Source organism: Sus scrofa, chromosome 3 (genome assembly GCF_054392235.1).
Source record: "Sus scrofa isolate SSC_HxYL_T2T_F1_AM1 chromosome 3, Sscrofa_HxYL_maternal_Yorkshire_Landrace_v2.0, whole genome shotgun sequence".
In the NCBI taxonomy this organism is placed as follows: Eukaryota; Metazoa; Chordata; class Mammalia; order Artiodactyla; family Suidae; genus Sus; species Sus scrofa.
Window position 1 is genome coordinate 6,052,513 of NC_139385.1, and position 19,753 is coordinate 6,072,265.

General features: G+C 45.3%; 1 protein-coding gene and 1 pseudogene across 4 annotated transcripts in view; one reads left to right on the plus strand and one right to left on the minus strand.

Moving 5' to 3' along the window:
• SMURF1 (SMAD specific E3 ubiquitin protein ligase 1) overlaps nt 1-17,647 on the minus strand; it is a 105,504-nt gene extending 87,857 nt beyond the window's left edge. For 2 of the 4 annotated variants that reach the window (XM_021086117.2, XM_021086116.2), the window contains exon 1: nt 17,283-17,647. In XM_021086117.2, the coding sequence (XP_020941776.1) occupies nt 17,283-17,337 (55 nt within the window). In that variant the 5' untranslated portion in view covers nt 17,338-17,647. Of the gene's footprint in view, nt 1-14,750; nt 15,171-17,282 lie in introns of those variants that run through there. The other 2 variants (XM_021086115.2, XM_021086114.2) reach the window with 1 other exon arrangement.
• LOC110259850 (COX assembly mitochondrial protein homolog pseudogene) lies at nt 4,374-4,690 on the plus strand (annotated as a pseudogene).
• Nucleotides 17,648-19,753: the final 2,106 nt, after the last annotated feature.

Genomic DNA, 19,753 nt, shown 5'->3' on the forward strand with positions numbered 1-19,753 from the left:
CACATCCCTGACGATGCGAAAGAAGGGCAGTGCACGACCGTGCACACCGTACGCCACCCCCTGTGTTAACAAGAAAGCGAGGGCGAGGAACGTGATCCCATGTCTTAACAATCACCTCTGGGGGGGGGGGGTGACTGGGTGGGGGCAGGGAGGGTGAAAGGTATCTTGAATGGATACCCTTTTATACCACATGCGGGCATTATCTATTTTAAAACTTGGACTAAAATAACTTTTAGGCCGTGATTTATACACGTCACATCAACGGGTTGTTTGGGTGTTTTTGGGGTTTTTTTTTTTTTTTTATGAATCAAGTCCAATCTATTCTAATATAAGAAACACCAAGTCCTTGACTTGCACTGCCTGAAACTAAACACCTGGAGTAACACTGACATAATCACATCCTTTGCAGAGCCTTGCTGAGATCTTGGACTGACGTCTCTCTGTTCTAAATATAAGCGTCACTACTATGCAGGGATGAGACAAGTACTGCGGTCCATCAAATGTCTGCTTCTGCAAATAATTTTCCTCATTTCAATTTGGGTACCATTTTCTAAAGTAAACCTCCTTTCCTAAGATAAAAGTGTCTTTTTTGTACTGTCAAGCTGAATCCTAGGCAAAATACAGCAAACAAAGTCTCCTGAGTTCCCATGGAGCGAGAACAACCCTGCTGTTTCAGAAGGCATTAAAATGTGGACTACACTGAGACACCGACTTCTCCAAAATCGTAATCAGCACCCACAAATAACGCTTAAACACTTCATGCGCCACATGCGCCAGGGGACCGCCTCTGGTTTTGGTGACAAGGTAACCCACAGCACATCTGCTCCACTCATGCAGCTGACTTAAACAAAAGTAGCATCAGTCTGACACTCAGCTGATGGAGTGAGCCATCAATAATGCAACAAGTCAACAGTTAGGTCAAGTCTCCAAAAAGACTTCCATAATTCACTTCCATTTTAATATCGAAAATGGGCTTAAAAAAAAAAGGCTTATCCTACCCCATTCACAACAGTCTAAATACCAGAGAACTTCCGAGAGAAATCGCATTCTATCAAGTTCATAGGATATCCTTGCAGGTTTGACTTCTAAATTTATGCTAAGCATATTACATAGCTACTTTTCACGACACCGAGTTGGTACTTAAATAGCCTGTGAGTATCTCTCAAGTGCTACAATATACTGGCTACGTTTATATTTTAGTGGAAAATCAACTACCATGCATTTCTTTCAGATATCAATATGATGCTTTCTAAACTGAATGTGTAGGGTGCATCAAAGGCACTTTCCTAGGCAGGCTTTCTGCCAACCACTCCTGCTACTCTAAAAGGTTATGGGCACTATCATTTAACCTGCCTTTAGCTTCCAAACAGGGTTTTTTCCAACAAATATTAATGATTTCCAAAAATGTATCTCAGATTTCTCTCTAAATCACTGAAGAAAATCAAACAACCCAAAGTTTGCCAAGCCTATCATAGGTCTTGTATAACCCACCATTAAACCTACATTACGAATTAGTAATGATGAAATTACCGATACTGCAACACATGAGACCAAATCCAATATAAGTCTAGGACAAAAAAAAAAAAAAAAAAAAAAAAATGAAAAGAAACTTTAGCTCATACTGTGTTATGTTTACACTGAAGACAGATGGCATTAATTTGTGGGTATGCAAACAATTTCCAGGACTTTCAAGTCAGAGGCAGCCGTAATACCATATATCATTGATTCTAGGACACACTTTTTTCATATTTTAACATCTCTGAAATCTTCAAATGAATCGTGTTGTAGTGTAATTACTGGTGTTTCTTTTTTAGCGGTACATAAAACAATGGTGGACTTTCAATCAACGTCATCTAGGAGTCACTGAAATATGACAATGTTAATATTAGCTAATGCGTCTTGAACATTGTGTACCAGACACTGCGTGTGGGTTATTTTATTTAATACCCACAATACTCTGAAGTGGTTTCAATTATTTTCCCCATTTTTATAGCTGAGGAGACTACGAGATGGTCACTAGTCTAAAGGCACGGCTTGGCTCCACCCCAGCCCTTGATGGCCCCATCCCACTGATTCCACAGAGCAAAGAGCCTGAGGGTCTAAGAAAGCCAACCCGTCCTTGAAGCACGGGTTCAAAGCTCAGCCAAACATCTTATGAGCCTTTTTTTTTTTTTAAGGTCTATAGGAATAAAAATGCTGAGCTCCAAGTATCAAAAACAGATATTAAGTCAAAGCCTGTATCATAAGGAAGGATTGGTAATCACCTTTCTTATTAAAAAACTTATACTCTTGCTTAAAAAGCATTTTTTCTCTCCTTATGTATCCTGAACTCAATTTACAATCAACATGTATTTTTCTTCCTTAAAAATACTCTCTCTAGAGAAATGGTATAGGAATGTCTTCCTATGATCTATACCTAAACTTCGTTTGAATCGGTATTGAAATAGTCCCAAATAAAACAACACTATACAGGAAATCAGAAACATTCTATAAGACAAACCAACAATGAAATTTTGGTGGGTTAAGTCCCATATAAAGCTAACATTCCTAACTCTTGGCAAAAATGTCTGGCACTTTCACCAAAATACACCTTTTAATCCGCACTCTACCAAGAGAGCATTCTGTTTGTTTGTTTTCACAAGTTCATTAAACGGCATTGTCCTCTTATTTGTTGGCTGCCTTCCTAGTATCTATTTTCTTGTTCCCTCAAAGGTCCCAGACCCGTAGGTTGCGTGAGACTTAACACCATTGCTGGATTCCAAGTTGGACCCTCATTCCTATCATCCTAACCAGTGATTGGTCAGAGATGGACACGTGACCCAAACCGGTCAATCACACAAGAAGATTCGACTCCAGGACTTTGACTCCAGGAACGACCTGTTGGGAAAGTGTGCTCTTAACATCTCTGCTGGTTAAAACCAGAAGCAGACAGCCATGGGCGCTGCTGGTTAGCTACTTGTACCCTTTGAACACAAGAGAAAGAGAGGGCCAAGAACGGTCTGAGGTCACAGCACTGAGAAATGGGAAGACCAGGTCCTTGCCACGCCTCTGGAACCGCTTTTTGGACTTTTCAGTTAATTTACTGAAGAAAATTCTATTGAGCTTAACAATTTAAGCTAGGTTTTCCGCCACTTACATAAGAAAGCATCTTAATTTTTTAAAACTAAAATATATATATATATATATATATATATATCAGGAAGTGTGGTATTGTAAACACAAGACAGAATTAAAAACTTGACAACGGCTGAAGGAGAGAGTAAAATTCAATGAACACCCAAGGAACTAGGCTGGGCATTTACCTATCTTTACTCTCTATTTACTGAGATCTACCAGCAGACAAAAAGAGGGGGAAACAGGCTTTTGCTAAAAGAGGGCCTTTCTGCTTCAAATTGCAATCCAAGGGGACCAAGAGATTTGGAGAGAATATGATAAGGAGAAGGAGAGGCGAGGCCTCCTTGGCAGGAAACAGATTGGGGGAAAGGGGGCGGGCGGCAAAAGTATCCTGACCCCCAGGAATTCTCAGCCTGAAAATGGGAAGCATCGTTCAAGATGCAACTGCAAAGCATCCAAGGGCAAGGGACAAATTAATGATGTCCCCCCACCCCGTCACTTATTTCCAGCAGCCCTGAGGGAGAAGCTAAGGAGAAAACCAAGACACCAAAGGTTATGAAGATGAGCCAAAATCTAGGCTTGAGAACATTTCAGGCTTTGGTTCAAATCCCCGGAACTGCCCAGAGCTCAGGGGCAGACTGAGTTTCTGGGTGTCATATGGTCACAGAAATCCCAAGCCCAGCTGACAACTGGCTGAGATGGCTTTATGGAACTTACATACCAGGGAAATCCAGTCGCCTGGACAGCTAGCTGTTATCCAAACACCAAATGAGGAGTGCTGGGAAGGAAGTGGGACAGGCTGCTGTGACAGCACGTGAGGGAGCTACTTGGATGGGGAGGTCGGGAAACGCCTTCCTGGGGAGGTGACACTTAGACTGAGAATTGAATGACCAGAAAAAGCCAGTCATGAAAAAAAAAAAAAAAATCCAGGAGGATTTCCTTTGGTGGCTCGGCAGGTTAAGAACCAGACCTAGTCTCTGTGAGGATGCGGGTTCACTCCCTGGCCTCACTCAGTGGGTTAAGGATCCAGCGTAGCGTGAGCTGCGGCACAGGTCATGGATGTGGCTCGGATCCAGCATTGCTGCGGCTGTGGTGTAGGATGGCAGCTGCAGCTCCGATTCAGCCCCTAGCCTGGGAACTTCCATATGCTGCAGGTGCGGCCCTAAAAAGAAAACGAAAAGAAAAAAAAACAGGGAAAAGCATTCAATCATTTCATTAAAAAACAAGATGAACACTTGGCCGCCTCCTCCCATGCAGAGATGGCACACGACCCCGCAGAACAGCATCCCAGACGTGTTGAAAAAGATGTTTTGATCCCCAAAATGATGAGAGAAAAGGCCTGAGAGAGAGGTTCTGAATACGCTCAAGATTTCACTAAATGCTGCGAGGACTCTGCGATCCTTATGGTGGTAAAAGACCAGAAAGAATATTCTGCATTGAAAGAGTGTCTAACTGCTTACTGTAATGACCCAGCCTTTCATGAAGAATGCAAAATGGAATATCTGAAGGGAAGAATTCAGAAGAACTGGGGTTCCTACCAAGAAAAGAACTACAGAAGCTTCCCACAAGCATGTAGGTGAAGTCAAATGATACTCAGGAACCCCAACATCCATGGAAATCATTGTCACCTGAAATAATGGACTCAGGAAGTGTTAGCTTTAGCTTTAATTACGGAAATAATTTTATCTGAAATAAAGTTCTTTTAAACTTCAAAAAAAAAAAAAAAAAGAAAGAAAGAAAGAAGAGGAAGATGAAGACAAAGATGAAGCAAAGAGAAAAATAAGGGAATAATGCTGGCAAAACCCCTAAAGCAGGAACACGCTTTCCATGTTTCCGGACTGGGCGGTGGCAGCCCAGCGAAAGCAGGAGAGGATAACGCCGCCGAGGAGGCCAGGGAGACAGCGGGGCTGCGTCGCAGAGGGAGTCTGATTTTATTCTGCGTAGGAAGCCCCCGGAGGCCTGGAAGGAAGGGAGTGACCTGATCTGATTTAGGCTTTGAAAAGACTTTGAGAGGCCGAGCAGGTTAGTGATGGCTGGGGTCCAGGGAAAGGGACAAGGCTCTCGACGAAGGCGTGGCTATAAAGGGGCCGCAGGAAGGACGGCACCGGAGGGTCTGGACCTTTACCAAGACGGCGGCGTTTCTACAAAGCGACACATGAGATAAAACTGCACACAAACCCCCCAACACACACACACACACACACACACACACACACACACACGAAATGCACCTTTAACTGGGGACATCTGAGTAAGCCTGTGGATTGTACCATCGTCACCTGACAGCTTCCTTGTTTTTATCTTGCACCATCGTTATACAAAATATTAAAACTGAGAGAACGGGGAGTACAAGGCACTTCCTGGGACTCTACCATGACTTCAAGACGAACAGTTTACAATATAGTGCACATTGGAAAGTTGCTAAGAGACGAGATCTTAAACATTCTCATCCAAAAAAAATCTTGTCATCTGTGTAAGGTGATAGGTGTTAACTAGACCTCTGCGATCATTTCACAGAGCATACAAATATCGAATCATTAAGTCAGCAACTAATATCGTCAATTACACCTGAATTTAAGTATATAAATAAATAAGAAAGCTAAAAGCATGACTAAATCTTTTTTTTCTTTTTCTTTTGGCTGTGCCCACAGCATGCAGAAGTTCCTGGGCCGGGGATCGAACCTGCACCCCAGCAGTGACCCAAGCCACAGCAGTGCAAACACCGGATCCTTAACCCAATGAGCCACCAGAGAACACCAACATTTAAACAAATTCTAATACTCATAATATTTGACCCACAAGATACAAATCACTTTACTTGAGGCTTTAGGGAGAATGAATATGTTTACGATGATAAAAGATTAAACAGCTAAAACTCACATGGCGAGTGTGTGAAAAGTATACATCTGTTTCTTTGGGGAACAAAAATAATTAAACTTTAGGTTTGTAATATATTAGTCTATATTATTGTGTTAACATTATTTTAATACAGAACGAGTTATTTGCAAAGACAACACGTCTGAACCTACAGGAAATATTCCTACACAGGAAACCCAGTATGTCGACAAAATATTACAAAAGTGATAAAATAGGAATTATTCATAGAAACAAGTTTTTAAGGTTTTGACTAAAATTGCTTTTTTCAACTCTTCTACATTACATCCAAGTACAGACCTAATTTTTTTCTATAAACATGTGTTTGCTAGTGGCTGAGGGTGGCCCAGGCAATCTGAATTTTAACAGCTCACAGGTGATTCTGACACACACAAGGGTAGGTCATCCATTCTCCACAGGACAATACTGCCTACAAGAGTGTGAAAAAAAACTGTTTCTTGGGAGAGGAAAAGACCTTAGGTATTATTCTTACACCAAAGCTCTACCCTACGTAAAAAAGAAAAAGGAAGCAAGACAAATAAAGTTAAAAAATGCCTTATGCTGCCATTTAAAGTATGGACGGGAGAAAAATGACAGCAGAAGCAGAACCAAATGTGGTATTATGCAACATCCACCAAAAGAGTTAAAATGAAAAAGAAAACACCAAGGTTGGCAAAGACATGGAGCAACTGGAACTCTCACGCGCTGCCTGTGGGAGTGTAAATTGGGACAGTCACGTTGGATGAGTGTTTGACAGTTTTGCAAAGTTGAACAGACCTGCTGTGTATGACCTAGCAACTCCATTCCTAAGCACATACCCACAGAAATGCACACATATTCTCACTCACCAAGAGACACACACATTCAGATGTTTATCGCAGCACTATTCATAATAAGCAAAACCAGAAACTACCCAATTGCCCATCAACTAACCGATAAAGGGATAACGTCTATTTAATTTGACATAATGGAATACTCTACCGCAAAAGGGGTGAGTAATGCACAACCACACGACATGCCTGAAGTCCACAAATACAACGGTGAACAGAAAAAGTCAGTCACAAAAGAAGGCGCCCTGTATGATTCCGTGAAGACAAAATGCAAAAGCAGGCTGTTATACCAGCACAGTGAGGATCTCTGGGGGTGGTGGGTAGAAAGTGGGAAGGGAGCTTGTGGGAAGGTCCAGATGCCAGTGGAAGCATTCGATGTCTTGGTCGAGATCAGGATTCCAGCACTACGGGACCCGGTGGACTGACTAATTCTTGGTTGTGGGGTCTGTTTGGTGCATTGCTAGGATGTTTGGCAGCATGTCTCGTCTCTACACTCTAGGTACGCGTAACGCCCACAAAGTCTGCATGATCGGAAGTGTCTCCAGACATTGCCAAATGTCCCTTGATGGCCAAAATTACCCCGAGTTGAGAACTGCTAATCTAAGATACGGTTATACAAACATGTTCAGCTTATAAAATATCGACAAACTGTACACCGCCCAATTCTGAAGGTACACAAGATTTCAATATAAAGAGGCAGGGGGACCATTTATAAGACTATTGCAGACATTCAATGAGAGGCGACAGTGCCTAGGAGTAGGTGGAAATAGGGAGATGGAGGGGAGGAGAAAGATTCAGGATGTGGTTTGATAGGCGAGGTAGAATTGATAACCTCTAGAAGATGAGAGAAAAGAGAACCAAGCAAGACACTAAGGTTTTTTGGTCAGGGCATCTTGGGGAATGATTGGGGGCTGGGGGGTGGGGTGGGAGGGTGGTAAAACTGTGACGTATCCAGAGGCAACCCATGAGCTGTTCCTCTGCAAGAGGAGGCAACACGTGCTTTGGACCACGAAGACTCTCTGCGTCCCATTCGTCACTCTTGCAGACAGTACTCTTCGACTGGGCTTCCGGACCCCTCTCCTCCGCTGTACACACCTGAACGTGTCATTGGCCATCCTCACCCAGGCTCCTGGAGCTGAAGCTGGAGGCAGTGAACACAGGGGCAGGTGGGAAGGAGCTGTACTCGCCAGGGGGAAGGGCAGTGTCAGCAAATCGCCCTCCGTGCCCACGTGAGGATTTGCCAAAGTGAGGACACATCTCTTAACATCTTTGAAACCGAGAAATAACGAATAACGGAGTTCCCACTGTGGCTCAGCCGTAACAAACCCTACTAGTAACCACGAGGAGAGGGGTTCGATCCCTGGCCTCACTTAATGGGTTAAGGATCCAGCGTTGCCATGAGCTGTGGCAACAGACGCGGCTTGGGTCCGGTGTGGCTGTGGCGCAGACTGGCAGCTGTAGCTCTGATTCGACCCCTAGCCTGGAAATCTCCATATGCCGTGGGTACAGCCCTAAAAAGCAAAAAAAATAGGTAAATAAATAATACTGCAGCCAGATGGTTTTGGTTACGACATTTAAATAAAAGGGGGCAGGCTGTGTGGCTCAGTAGGTGAAAGATCTGGCATTGTCACTGCTGTGGCTCTGGTTACTGCTGTGGCACAGGTTTGACCCCTGGCCCAGGAACGTCCACATGCCGTGGGCAGGGCCAAAAAAACAAAAGAGAAAGAACAAGCAGCAGCTGTCCGAGCAAGAGAGGATGGCAGCTTGAAACCAGGATGGGCAGCAGACCCGAAGAGAAGACACATTTCTGATCAACGTCACAACAACAAAACTGGTCTAATTCTGTGTGTGAACTATGCTCACTAAAGCCTAAGGGGAGGTAAACCCATGGCCCACGAGTATACACGGGCCTTCTCCTGCACACGACTGCTGACTAGTGCAGGGCATACAAATGTATTCTAGCTGGATAAGGGTGCTTCCGAGTATTTTTGTATCGGCACATGAAAAGAGGAACTATGCTTTCTCTCCAGTAAAAATGTATTTTTAAAGGCTAAAACAAATGGCATGCTCTTATTTTTAAACGTAGAAATAAAAACACATTATTAAAAACAAAAACAAAACCCTTTGTGAGGCTGGCTGGTATCTTGCCTCAAGTGAGGAAATGCGTGTGAGCAAATCTTTGGAAACTATGAGACAGATAAACAGATATAAGGCATCACTGTTACACGTACGGACACGTATCCAGCAATTCTAAAATCTACAGTTTGTTCAGTAATATACACAGAAATATGATACTTCGGATTTTTAATGCAAAGATCTGAGAACCAAAAGGCAACCGATGACATGTGGTTACAACTTTTTCTGCTTTTACGGAGTCGGATAGCGATATTTCTTTTTTAGGCACCACTATGGTAACAAACAAGCCTTTTAAAACGTTCAAAATAAACATATTGATTAGAGATACTCGGGAAAAACACCAAAGTAATGGCTAGCTTATTATGCAAGTTTGCTTTTTTACCCCACTTTAGGGAGTAGGTTACCTTACAAAAATAGGTCAAAGAACCCCAAACAAATGACATTCAAAACGATATAAACCACGCTGTTACTCAGAATCCAGACCCCAGTCTTTTAAGGACTCTCTACAGAAAGTAGGTCTAAGGAGGATTAGAGTCCTGAATCTGGAAAGAATCATTCAGGCTGGAATCGTTTCTAATATTATGCTAGAATAAGGGCTTTGGGCGGGGCGTGCTTATTTGTTTGTTGGGGGAGGGAAGTCTCAGTATCAGAATGAACACGTTTTCTGGGAAAATAAGTTTGTTCAGACTTCCAAAGTGTGCCCTGTCTCTTACTCTCTCGAACCAGGGGTCTTCCTCTTGGTAAGGAAATACACACGCAAACATGGGTGTACGCCCTTACCTGCTGTTTTAGCCCTTTAAAATACATTTGGCACAACTATTTTGAATGTTCAGAACACCTGACAACATTTCACATTTGAAAACAATTACTATGAGCAATTCATGGACTAGCTGCTCTAAGAAACTCTCAAGAGTTATAGGTTCTTTTTGTTTGCTTTTAACACTTTTAATGGGTGAAAAGGAAGATATGCTCAAAGCGGGAGAAGAGAAGGTGGGGAGATGAAAAAGGAAAAGGAATACAGTGAAACCAAGTCTCTCTCACGTGGACCCTCAGCCCCAGTCCTGCTCCCCAGAGGAAATCACAATCCCTATTTCAACAGCACCCGTCCAGCGATATCTATACAGCTACGTCCATCAATTTCCCTTTAAAAAAACAATTTTTTTTTTTTTCGTTTTCAAACACACCTGCAGCATATGGAGGTTCCCAGGCCAGGGGTCAAATTGGAGCTGTGGCTGCTGACCTACAGCACAGCCACAGCAACATGGGATCTGAGCCACATCTGCAACCTACACTGCAGCTTGCGGCAATGCCGGATCCTTAACCCACTAAGCAAGGCCAGGGATCGAACCTGCATCCTCGCGGAAACCACCTCCTTAACCTGCTGAGCCACAGTGGGGATGCCTATTTTTTAAAATGTATTACTCAAATGGTATATATCATTTCCACTCTTCTGAATTAGGCATTTCCCCCACTCAATAATATATCTTGGAGAATATTCCCCATCAGAATATAAAGCACTATCTTATTCTTTTAAACAGCTACACATTCCTGGGGATAGACCATAATTTATTTAACTAGTTCCCTATTAGTACATATTTAAGTTGTTTTCAGGATTTTATCATTTAAACAGTGCTGCAATAATTTTGCACATGCAAAAATTATGTGTGAATACGCCTGTAAGAAAAATTCCTGGGGGCAGAACTGTTAGATCAAAGGGTATATACATTTATTATGTGATAGTATCAAACTGCTCTTCTTACTCTGTTGTATCAATTTACGTTCTCCACCAACAGTGTAAAGGTTTCTGCTTTGTCACACTTTTGTCATCATGACATATTTTCAAACTCTAGTGTCTGCCAATCTGCTAGATGAAAAACTGTTTCACCCTTGGTTTTAATTGGTATTTTGTTTGGTATGAATAGGGCTGAGTTCTTTTCACATGTTTGAAATCATTTTCATTCTTTTCGGTGAACTGTTCACATCCTTGGTCAAATAAGATATTGGTCTTTTTCTAATTGATTTTGAAAGCTCTTTATATATTAAGGAAGCTAGACTTTCATTTTCGTATAGATTGCAAATTGTTTTTCCTAGTTTGTCTTTGCCTAGTGATTTTTATCCATTTTGTTTTTCCATGGAGAAATTTTCTATCCAACTACTTCTCTAAAGTTTTTTTTTTTTTTTGTCATTTTTTTCAGCTGATTCTTTTGGATTTTAAAAGATATAAAATCATACCACCTGTAAATGATAGGAATTTTGCTTTCTGGTGTCTTTCTCTAGCTAATAACAATTGTGACAATGTATATCCCTCCGTTGTTCCTAATTTTAAAGGGAGTGCTTCCAAGTTTTCACAATTCAAAATGATGCTGGCTTTGGTTTATGGTACTATTTCTCTAAGGAACCTTCCGGATGCATGGAGAATTTAACAATTCATTCTTGACTATTATTATTCCATGTTTATCAATAGATTCTACAGATTTTCTTCAGTGTCAAAGCACATCATTGGCTTTAGCATTTACGTGACTATTTAGGAATAAGAAATAAAAGCATCCACGACTTTGTATTTACACTGTGCTACTCTAAATCATTCATGACTACTCATCAAAATATTTCATCCCTATCAAGTCCTCGCCTGATATAAAAAAGGCAGGGACCTCACATGACAGATAGGGAAAAACGGAGTCACAAATAGCTTCTAATTCCACCCATCCCCTTCTTCACTGTGGCACTTTGGTGAGTTAGAAATAAAAGTCGGACCTTCTGATCCCCAGTCCGGTGTTTAAGCCACAAGAAAGCACGAAGGCCTTCAGAGAACTGGGCGGATGCCCAACATACAAAGAAGAAAGCCGGCTGCCGTCCACAACCCCCGCTTCACGCCTCTCTCTTCCAGACTCCTGCAAGCAACCTCCAAGTTGGACTCAGGAGCCTAAAACATCTGAAATGCATCACCCAGCAGCCAGCAGAACGGGCTCCTGCTCCGTGATACATGATGGTGCCGACATTCCTCGGCCAATTAGAATTCCTTTCAGCTGCCGTGGAGGTGAACACAGCTGGATTAGAGCGCCAGCCACATCTCCAGACGCACTGCTTGTGCATTAGTTGAGCCTTGTTTTAAAACAATAAAAGGATGTTTCCCCTTTAATCTAAATGTTAATGTTAATCTAAATGTTAATATGGAAACATTTCACTTGGTTGAAATATCTAAATGGATTCGATGTCATCTGGAGACACAACAGCAATTCCAACATTTTGAAAAGCAGACAGACCTGGTCCACGTGGCTATGAGCTTTTGTCTTTTCGACCGGGCTCCGCAGCTCTTAAGGAGACCGGCCTTAGGGACTCTGGTCAGGTCGAAGGAGAGGGCCATGGACAGCAAGCCAATTCAAGGCAAGAGCTTTCGCGCGATAAAATTCACTTATAAAACAACAAGCAGACCAGTAACTGAAGTTGTTTAGCGACCAACAACCAAAACCCGCCATAAACTCACATAATTTTTAATTTGCTACTTGTTTAAAAATATTTAACCATGGTGATGGTTCTGAAATGCCAAAATGTGTGCTTTAAGTGAGAATCCTAAAAGTCAAGGTTTTCTCGCCCAGAAAATCAGAGCATGGCAAAGACACCATTTCCTCCATTTCAGAAGGTTTTTTTGAACTTCCTTTTTTGCTCTCAGCACTCAATAAAATGTACAATTCAGCTATTTTAACTTTTAACCAGTGCCCACAAACATGTTACAAAAGAGCCAGTCTAGTTAACTGGATCACTGAGCTGATGTTGAAATATTATGGGTCAGTCTTTTTTCTTTTTGTCTTTTTTTTTCTTTTTTTAATTCAGGAGGAAATACATCTTCACAAGTGACTCAGCCCCCAGGACCTCCCGCTCATCCAATGTTCCACATTCGAGCCGGACGAGGTGACCAAACAGAGCAAATACGAGGAGAAGAGAAGACTTGAAGCTCAGACGTGACTCTCATGGTTGCAAAAAGAGGAGTTGTGAACTGACAAAGAAATAGGCTTGGAGTAAAAAAATATTCTAGTTTGATAGAGCACAATTACTCTAAAAATACAGATAGAAAGCACAAGAAATAGTTCGCTTCTGAAGCCACTGAGGTGGGTCAAGAAGATTGTTTTTCGCCTGTTTGAGAACAATTTTTCTTAAGACAACACAGATGTGACCAAATGACAAATAAAGTCAGTGAGAGACCGTGTGTGTGGCAGAACGTGATTGCTTTTCAAGTATAACAGGAGTTGAAATTTTGCAATAGCATGTGATCCGGCCCATCCCACACCCTTAGATAATTGACCCCAAAGAAGTGCCTTGACTGGACGTTCACAAACTTGAGGCAGGCTCTAAGGAAAATGTCAGGCAAACTCAGGTGCAGGCATTGGTGAATACGGGTGACGGCTTCCCTCTTATCACAGTTCCACTTGCTACAACAAGAGTTCCGCCTGCCTTACATACGTCGGGGTCTTTGCTGGTACACACCGACTCAGGCAACATCTTCACAGGTTTCTTAATCTTTCTTAAGGAAAACTTCACTATTTGAAATCAATTAGGTCACCTGTTACTGATCAATGAAAGTTATTAACAACTATTACTACAACCATTTCCCTCCAAGTTGGATCATCTGGAAGCCGGAGGGGGGGGAGGTCAGCCTTACACGTGCTACAACTTTAAAAATAGTTTCCATTTCCATATGCTATCAAGAAAGGGCTCTCCCCCCTCTCTACTTGAAACTACCTTCATATTACCTTCATATTACACAGTCATGCTCAGAAAAATATAAAAACACCAGGCGATGAGAGGGTATTTCAAGGCATAAAAGCACACAAAAAAAGTTTAGGCATTTGGAATTTCAAATAACTGGTTAACATTAGAATAAAATTTGTTTGACGAGCACTGAACCCCAAGAGTTCAAAATTCCATTCTTTTACCAAAGTGGCCCAAATAATGTATCTGGGATTCATTTGTGCACCACATAAGAACAAGGTTTTGCAAATCCTGCTTGAATTTAAAATAGTTTCCAAAGTGTCTGATTTGCCGGTGCACTCTAAAATATCTGCAAGACAGCTCTTCAGCAAACATCACTTGATTTTGCATATGTTATGCTCCAAACCTACTGAAACCCTTTAAAAACTATTTTCCTGTTAAAATACCACAAAGACATTCATTAAAATCATATTCTTTTCAGTATAAAGACCCAAACATTCTTCTACTGTTTCAGCAGTGCGACATACTACCCAAGAGTTTTCAAAAACCAAAAGGGCTGGGGGTGGGGGGTGGGGGAGAAATCATAAAATGTAACCCATACACAAAAGGAACGCTTGGCTTCAATCAAACAGAAGCGCTGGGTTTTAACAGCAATTCTGAATATCTGGATTGACACTCAACAATAGAAAGCATAAGCCAATGGTAATTTGGAACAAGTAGGGAGCCAAATTGATATGCCCTCAAGAAGGAAAAGAAAAGAAAGTTACCATGGGCTGAAATCTCACTTTGTACATTAGAAAACAGAACTCACAAGGGTCAAATAATTGGTTCTGTATCAGGCAGTTAATGGTAGATCTTACCAGAACGGAGTCTCCCAATTCTAAACCCAACACTCCACTCACCACCAAATACAACTTTTAGTGGTCGCCGAACTTCTACACACTCTTTTATATTCCAGTGTCTTCATACTTTTCATTGAACTATGCTCTCTGGTATCAACTGACTGGTTAGAATAACCCTTGTTTTAAAACATGGTTTCAAATATCACACAAGGAAATAAACTCTGAAACCTGTGACAAAAGCACATACCTCCTGAAAGATGGCTTCCCAAGATGCCAGCAGTGATCCCACTTCCCCCTGGCAAGCTCAAAGAAGAGGCCAAAACCTAGTCCGCTGCCAACCAAGTATCTGGTTCCAACCTTTCCAAGTAAATTATTGTTCATCAGACACCTGGCATCAAGCGGGTCTGCATCCACAGCTAAATTCTCCATCTCGCTGCAGGGAGGAGCAAACTCAGGGATTCCCTTCAGATCCGTAATAACATCAGCTGGGAGAAAGGGAAAAGGTGCTTTGGAAATAACTCTCCTCGCGTAATCCTTCAACATCAGACACTATCCAAAAACTCCTTAAAGCATCTCCGAACCTATGGCATCCAAGTGCCTGAGTCCCAAAATAATTTGGGAGGAAGGATAGAGCCCCCACTCCACCCCTTCCAGGAAAAAAAGGCCCAGGTCCCGACCTGCCAACTAGGCTTGATTAAAACATCTACACCTGACACAAACGTTGTAATGAAAACCTAGTGCTTCTAAAACATTAATCACGCTTCCACCCAAACTCACAAAATCAGTTACTTCTGCTTTTAACAAGAAAAGTGAAACCAATCTGATGTCAATTATAGATTACATTGTAAATGAGGACCAAATTAAAGTTGTCAGTAATTGAAGTTTTACAAGCACTACAAAGTCAAAAACGTGGTTTTTATGTAACCATAAAAATAACAATGTATTTATATACTGTATCTACGTAGTGAGCGTTTCCTACCAGCCCTGGAAGAAAGAATTGTTTCTCCAGAAACAAAAATCCCCGAATCTCCCTTTCCTGGAAACAAAAAAAAAAAATGGGTCATGCAACAACTAAGAACCTCCAAAGGAAATTTTAGTTTGAAAAAATGACCCATTGTTGTTTTCATGGATTTCACCAATAACTGAGGGCCATGCATTTGCCATAAAGTATCCCAAACGCTCACTGTCCTTTGGAAAGAATCTGACCAGAATGACTTTGGAGTCATCATCAGACCAGACACGGAACAGAAAAAATCCAGGGGAAAACCCCTGACAGGGATTAGCCTGAACTTTTTATTTCATTTCCAGAGCTGGAAATATGCACGTTTGGAAAGTCCCCCAGCCGAACTGTATTTGCAGCATTTCATTTCGGCCTCAGGTGGGAATTCAACCCAGGAGACCGGGCAGCAGCCGTGGAGTACTGAGAGAAAGGGTGGACGAGGATGCAAACTGGTCCAGGATCGCTGGAGCCTGCTAGCGAGGGGCCCCGCCAGACGGTTGCCAGCTACGCGCATCCAAACCACCACGTCGCAGGCCCAGAGCAGAGCTTCGCGCTCACCCTTGAAGGTGGCACTACAGAGCCACCTAGGAGACACGGGCATTTCATTGAAGACTAAAAGAGAGTGAATCAAGGAGCCTGCGTTCGTGCAGCCGCCGGAGCCTCCAGAGCGTGCGTGAGGGGGGCGGGGGTTGGCGGTGTTTAAGGATGTCGGGGGGTGAGGGGGTGACGGCGAAGTGCAGGGCAGAAAAGGAAGCGGCACAGTCAAGAGGAGACAGTGGCCTGGTTTGAGAGAGAAAGGAAGTGCACCAGACTGAAGAGGTCTGGACCAGAGGGGAAATGAGAACAAGACCAGGAGAAGCTAGGAGATAGGATTGAGGAATTCGAGGCTGAAGGAAAGGGTGGAGGCGCGAGACGGAGGCAAGGGGGCGGGGCTGGGAGATAAGCGAGGGCGGGACTAGGTAGAAAATGAGGGGCGGGGCTTAGGGGGAAAGTGAGGGGGCGGGGCCAGGAGGGGAGAAGCGAGGGGGCAAGTGGGGAGGGGTGGTAAAGAGAGGAAGGCGAGAGAGCTGATGGGGGAGGGGTGAGAAGTCGGTGGGCGGGGTGGTGGGGGGACCAGGAGGGAGAAGCGGGAGGCAAGGCCGGGAGGGGAGAAGCGAGGGGGCAGGTGGGGGTAGAGACTGGGAAGCGACAGAGGGTGGGAAGGAGAGGAGAAGCAGGGGGCGGAACCAAGAGGGAAAAGAGAGGGGGCAGGTGAGGGGAAAGGGAAGAAATTGAGGGGAAGGAGGGAGTTGAGAAGTGGGGGGCGGGGCCAGGAGGGGAAAAGCGAGGGGCAAGAAGGAGGAGGGGGAGCGAAAAGAGGATGCAGGGGATGAAAACGGAGGGGGTCCAAAAGCAGAGAAGCTAGGGGGCGGGGCCAGGAGGGGGACGCGAGGGGCCTGGGGGAGAACAGGGAGCGGGAGCGAGAAGGATGGAGGGAGTGAACCGGAGGGGGGCCAGGAGGGGAGAAGAGAGGGGGCAGGTGGAGGGGGGGAGAGAAGCTAGAGGGCGGATGGGGGGGCGAGAAGCGAGGGGGCGGGGCCGGGGAGCAGCGAGGGGGCGGGGCCGGGAGGGAGATGAGGGGCACTAGCCGAAGGGGGCGACGAGGTCCTGGGACCACGGCCGGCGTGGGGGAGGGCCACTTCCCCAGGGCGCTCTGCGGGAAATTCCGGGGCTGCCGAGGGGCCGTGCGGGGTGCGAGTGGGCGCTGGGGGGGCGGCGGGGCCCTCCCGCCGGCCGTACCTGTCAGACGGATCTTGATGCTGGAGCCGTTCCTGCGCGTTCCGGGGTTCGACATCTCCCGCCAACGATCTGGCAGCCGCGGATCCAGCGCCGCCGCCCCCCGGCCCGGCCCGGCCCGGCCCCGCCGCCGCCGCCTCAAGGTTACGGCTCCGGGCTGGGCGCCGGGGTCCGAGCCGGGACACAAACTCCGCGGCCCAGGCGTCTGGGCGACTGGCGGATGGTCGAGCTGGAGGATCGGCGCTCGACCCTGCGCCCCCGACCCTCGCTCGCTCCTAGCCGAGCCCAGTCCAGAGCCGCTGCTGCCGCCGCCGACACCACCTCTGAGCCGGACGCCCGCCGCCCTCGCCGCTTCCGCCGCCGCCGCCGCCTCCCGGAGCCGCGCGCGCTCCCGCCGCCGGGCCGGCCCGGCCCTGCGCGCCGCCGGGCCGTGCACCCCCGCGCCTGCGTGCGTGCGCGCGCCCGCGGAGCACGGTGGGGCGGGGCGCGCCGCGCGGCTGCGTCTCCCGCCCAGTCTCGGGCGCGCGGGGTCGGGAGCCGGTCTTCCCGCACCTTGCTGATCCCGAGGCAGGAGGAGGGAGGAGGTCGGCGCCCCGCGGCTGGGGCGAGCCCCCTGAAGGCCCGCGGAACCCGGTGCAGTGTGTGGAGCCGTGGCGACTGGGAGCGAGCGCACGGCTCGGGGCGGGAGGGACGGCGGGTCCCGCGGGCGGTCGTCCTGGGTCTTCGCCGAGGGAGCCGGTTTGCAGATGCGGACGTTGAGGTCCAGAGAACGGAATCGATTTTCTAGATCTCTCACTCAAGGCCTGGAGCTCCTGAGAGCTGTCGAAGGGGCGCTTACGTGAAACTGTGGCCTGTTACTACACCAAGCACTTTGCACGAACAGGCACGCAGTCCCAGTTTGGTTTTAGCCTCTAGATAACGCAATTTCAAGGCAAGGACTTCTCCCAGAAACAGTCTCCTGGGTGTGTTCTAGGCGACTGGTGCGCTCTGTTGACCCGTAACAAAGTTGCCAGAGTCGCAGGAAGTGCCATCTAGAGACAAGTAAACAGGAGGCGAGATATAGGGATAAAGAGGCAGATAAGATGTTTGTCGTTATCCAACCTGCAAACAGTTGAGCCAGACAAACCGAAAGGCAGTTTTAGGGCCTCTGTTTCTCTGCCTTCTGCTAACACCTCCCCTCCTTCCAGAGCTGCAAGGTAGGACTAAAAGCTCTTGACGCTTTCCCCAGCAAACTCCTCTGCGTGTTAACCTGTTACGGAGAGGAAAAGCTAGGCTTGTTTATCAAAACTGTATTTGAACGACTACCTAAGTCTCTGAATGCCTTAAGGCTCTGAGCCCTTGCACCCATCCCCGGCAGCCAGGGACCTTGCTTGGGGTCATGGTCTTCTGAATAGAGCCCTCTTCTTAGAGCCCCTGACATGTCCACCTGCTCTGGCTGAGCTCAGGCTGACTCTGCCCTGGGCCAGATGCTAGGCTGCCTTTTCCAGCCTCTATCAGTGACATAAAAGGACAGGCCTAGATCATTGCTATGGCCCTTGCAGCTCAGAATTTCACTGATTCTAGTGATTTCCAAGAAGAGGAGCTATGTTTAAGCAACAGAGCAGTACCTCCAGAATCCAGCTTTGTTTCTCTCTGTAGGCAATTGTCACTGGGTCCTTGGCTCTGAAGAACCCATTTCGAGCCTCGAATGCCTGGAATAATCCCATTCTTCTCTCAGTCTCGTCAGTTTTTCTCCCTCTGCTTCTTTCCCATGTTTAAGGAGTCTTTTCTCTGTCAACCAGACGAAACCTCTTTCTCTGCTTACCTGAGTCCTGGCCCCTGTTCTTATCCCCTTAGGTGTAAGGAGTCTGACCTAAAAACCTGGCATTTCTTAACCTCGTTGTTTTCCTACCTTCCTAGATGTCTGAGCCTTTTCTTGACTGTTTCCCAGGCCGCTTCTGGAAGTAACTGAATTCCATTTCATTTATTCATCAACAAGACGTGGTACATATGCACAATGGAATACTACTGGGCCATAAAAAAGAACAAAATCATGCCATTCAGAGCAACATGGATGCAGCTAGAGATCATCATGCTAAATGACGTCAGAAGGAGAAAGATACGTATAATGTCACTTATATGTGGACTCTAAAATATGGCACATATGAACCTCTCTACAGAACAGAAAGAGATTCAGAGACATAAAGAACAGACTTGTGGTTGCCAAGGGTGGGAGGGGGACAGACTGGGACTTTGGGGTTAATAGATGTAGGATATTACATTTGGAATGGATAAACAAGGTCCTGCTGTATAGCACAAGGAACTACATTCAATATCCAATGATAAGCCATAATGGAAGAGAATATTTTTTAAAAGAACATATATATGTGTATAACTGAACCACTTTGCTGTGCAGCAGAAATTAATACATTGTAAATCAACCATGCTTCAATAAAAAAGGAAAACAGCCGCTGTTGTCATTTAATTAGCTACAC